Source organism: Bison bison, unplaced genomic scaffold, assembly GCF_000754665.1.
Source record: "Bison bison bison isolate TAMUID 2011002044 unplaced genomic scaffold, Bison_UMD1.0 scf7180017864160, whole genome shotgun sequence".
NCBI lineage: Eukaryota > Metazoa > Chordata > Mammalia > Artiodactyla > Bovidae > Bison > Bison bison.
The window spans coordinates 5,744,037-5,747,121 of NW_011494732.1; the positions used below are offsets into that span (position 1 = coordinate 5,744,037).

The 3,085-nt window shown below is 59.4% G+C and overlaps 2 protein-coding genes across 2 annotated transcripts in view; both read right to left on the reverse strand.

Moving 5' to 3' along the window:
* ARL6IP4 (ADP-ribosylation factor-like 6 interacting protein 4) overlaps positions 1–2,528 on the reverse strand; it is a 3,697-nt gene extending 1,169 nt beyond the window's left edge. The window contains 6 exon segments of the mRNA XM_010841417.1: positions 95–311; positions 736–909; positions 1,276–1,414; positions 1,416–1,430; positions 1,432–1,529; positions 2,441–2,528. Of these exon segments, the coding sequence (XP_010839719.1) occupies positions 95–311; positions 736–909; positions 1,276–1,414; positions 1,416–1,430; positions 1,432–1,529; positions 2,441–2,528 (731 nt within the window).
* The window catches only part of OGFOD2 (2-oxoglutarate and iron-dependent oxygenase domain containing 2), a 4,672-nt gene continuing 3,706 nt past the window's right edge, over positions 2,120–3,085 (reverse strand). The window contains exon 8 of the mRNA XM_010841309.1: positions 2,120–3,085. This exon is cut by the window's right edge and continues 1 nt beyond it. Coding sequence (XP_010839611.1) covers positions 2,870–3,085 — 216 coding nt within the window. The 3' untranslated portion in view covers positions 2,120–2,869.

Sequence of the window (3,085 nt, forward strand, 5' to 3'; positions counted from 1 at the left end):
GCCCTGCCCCCCGGGCAGCACAGTACCTGGGCCATCCTCTTCCTCCTTGGCTGCTCTGTGCCACTGGTCCAGCGAGGGCCCGGGCAGAGCCTCAGTCTGCTGCATTCTGGCCTTCTCCTTGCCTCTCTTCTTCAGCTTCTTCTTCCTTTTCTTCTTCTTCTTCCTCTTCTTGTCTTTGTGCTTCCCCCGCTTCTTCCGGCCATCGCTGGAGGAAGAGGAGGAAGACGAAGAGGAAGAGGAGCTAGAAGAACTGGAAGAAGAGGAGGAGGAGCTGGATCGTGGTCTCCTCCGGGCCTTGTGCTTGCTTCTCTCTGTGATGCAGGGAGAAGGTGAGGCTGGAAGGCCAGGAGGGGAAGAAGTAAACCTTCGTCCCCTTGCTCTGGCCTGTAGCAGGCTCAGGCTGACTACCTCCTGGCAGGGCTTCAGCACGCTGTGGAGAGGCACCTTCTCGACTCCGCAGTCACTGTCTGCCCAAGAGCAAGGTGGCCAGCACCCACATCTTAGGCCCTGCTACACCAAAACTATGATAAAGTTCTTGCTTCACTCCGTATTCAATGGATTGGCCCAGCCCCTGGATTCTGAGCGTCTTTCATTCCAGATAGCGAGGACACTCTTGTGTCCCTCTGAATAGTGCGCTCTGTGATTTTCCCAGTCAGTCTGGAGAAGCCCTCCCGACTGCCTGCAACGTCCTCCCTGAAGTTCCCTCATCCCTTTCCCATTCCCTCTGGTCCTCACCCTCAGCCCCAGAGGAGGTGCTGCTGGCCTTGCGGCTTTGGGATCTCGAAGCCGAGCAGCTCCTCCGGACGTCCTTACTGCTCTTCTTCCTTTTCTTCTCCGACCCTCGCCCCCGGGAACGGCTGCGACTCCTAGAGCGCTTGCGGGAGCCGACGTGAGCCATAGCGCCGCGAGCTGCAGACACGAAGGCGCGCTTAAACCCGGGATGGATCATGGGGCCGGCCCGCAGACTGGGTTCCCACGGAGGCTCTACTTTGGCTGAGTCAACCAGACTCGGCCTGGTCTTCTGGGGCCTGGCACCCGTCGCTACCCGGGGCAGCGTTATTGAGGGAGAGTTGGAGGAACCGTATGATCCTCGCCCGCCCCCAAACCCGGTAACCCAAGTTCTCCGCGGACTACCGGCTCCACCGCTGCGGCCCCTTTAAGGGTCCTCCCCCGCGCGGACGCTTCACGGCTGCGCGCGCAGCTCAGGCGCCTTTAGGAACGGCTGCGCTCCTCGGCTGCCAGGTGCATTCCTCTTCCCTCCCCAAGTGCACCTACCCTCCACCCCGTGCCCTCCGCGGCCTGCCGCCTCAAAGAAGTCCCCGGGGCTATTCCTCTCCCTCTTCAACCGCCCATCCGGCGGGACCGCCAACCCTGCACCACGCCTTCGCGTGAGGAAGCAACGGCTGGGTGACTTCCGGCCCGGGCGGTGCACTGGGAGGCTGTCCGGCCGCGAAGCGAGGCGCTGCTGCCTTTAGTTCTGAAGCCCCAGTTCCGTCTGTGGGGCAGCCCAAGAAACCGAGTCTGGCGCGCTCACCTCCGAGAGGCGAGCTGGGGCTCCAGGCTTCCGCCTCTAGGGGGAGCTCCCGGACGAGAGACCTGCTCGCCAGCCTGGTGCCAGTCCCAGAGCTCACAGGCCCTTTGCCGGAGCTGTGCCCTCTCCCATCTCTATCCTATTCGGTCGGCGCGCAGCACCCCCAGTCCCTGTGAAGCCCAGGGGAAGAAGCGACTGTGGATTTTCTGTGGACATGTCCACACCAGCAGGCCATGAGCTCCAGAACCTTGGTCTTTCCGATGTCTGCTTTCAGTAATACAGAGAGGTCACAAACTCAGACGTCCATAGAAACCAGGAAGATCATAGCAACATATGAGGGACCCCTGTGAGGGAGTGTACCACAGGCCTCGAGAGTGGGGGCAGCTGAGTCTGGTCTCCCTGGTTTCTGCAATGTGGACTGGGGCCGGGTATTTCCAGATCTTCCCACTTTGCCAGGGGAGCCCAAACTCAAGATTTCAACATGGAAAACTCTCCCAAACATAGCATAGCTGCATGCCTCATCCAGTCTTGGGGCCACCGAGTTGCAAACTCTTTGATAGTAATGACAGCAGCAAACCCAGAGGACTGTTGTAAATTGCTTTATAAATGGGAAGTCATTTGATCCTCAAAACAGCTCTAGGACATAGGTACTTTCCAGGAAAAAAAGACTAAGGCAGAGAGAGGCAGGTGGCTTACCCACAGTCACAACTGGAAGTGGCTGAATCAGAATTTGAATCCAGGCAGTCTGGCTCCAAGTCCCTGCTTTTAATCCTTCTGCAGCAACCCCTCCATACCATCCAGAAGATGGAGGTGACCCACCCTCCATCTTTGTTGGTGACCCACCCAAATCCCCTTAGAAGACAGGTGCTCTCGACTTTAGTCATGGTATCTGCTGCTGACACCCCACACCTGGACTCTGCTCTGGAAGATTCCCTTGGCCACTGGGAGCCACGCTGCCCTGGAGGTGGATGTTGGGGAAGTTACTCACCCGCTCCATACCCTGAAACACCCCATAGCCAATAACTACTGTTGAGGGCAAACTGTGCTACAGTTCATGCTCCAGAGAGCCCCATGGGATGGGGCTGAAGCTGGATGCTGTGTCAAACCATCCTGGTCCAGCTCCTTCCTGCCCTGTCCTGCTCCTCCCTGGAGCGCTCCCTCCTTAAACCACTTGCACAGGAATTCCGGTCTCAGGCTGTGGTCTACAAGCCCAACCTAAGCCAGCCTGTCTGCTGCAAGAATGACCCAGAAGCCTGTGTGTCCTCTCGAAGCAAAAAGTGCTGAGGGCTGCAGGGCGTTTATTTCCGTCCTTGCCTGCCACCCTGGCCCTGAACAAGCTCAAGTTAGGGCACACACATCCACCGTGGCGGGCTCCTCGCGGGTGAAGCCATCACCGAAGCCCTCGTCGTCCACCAGGTCAGGCTTGCGGCAGCACATGGGGCAGAGGCGGTTGCGCACGGCCGAGGCCCGGAGCCAGACGACCAAGTTCCAGCGCTCACCAGTGCCCAGGGGCCGGGCCCCATGCAGCTGGCCCCCCCGGGGCAGGAGGCCCTG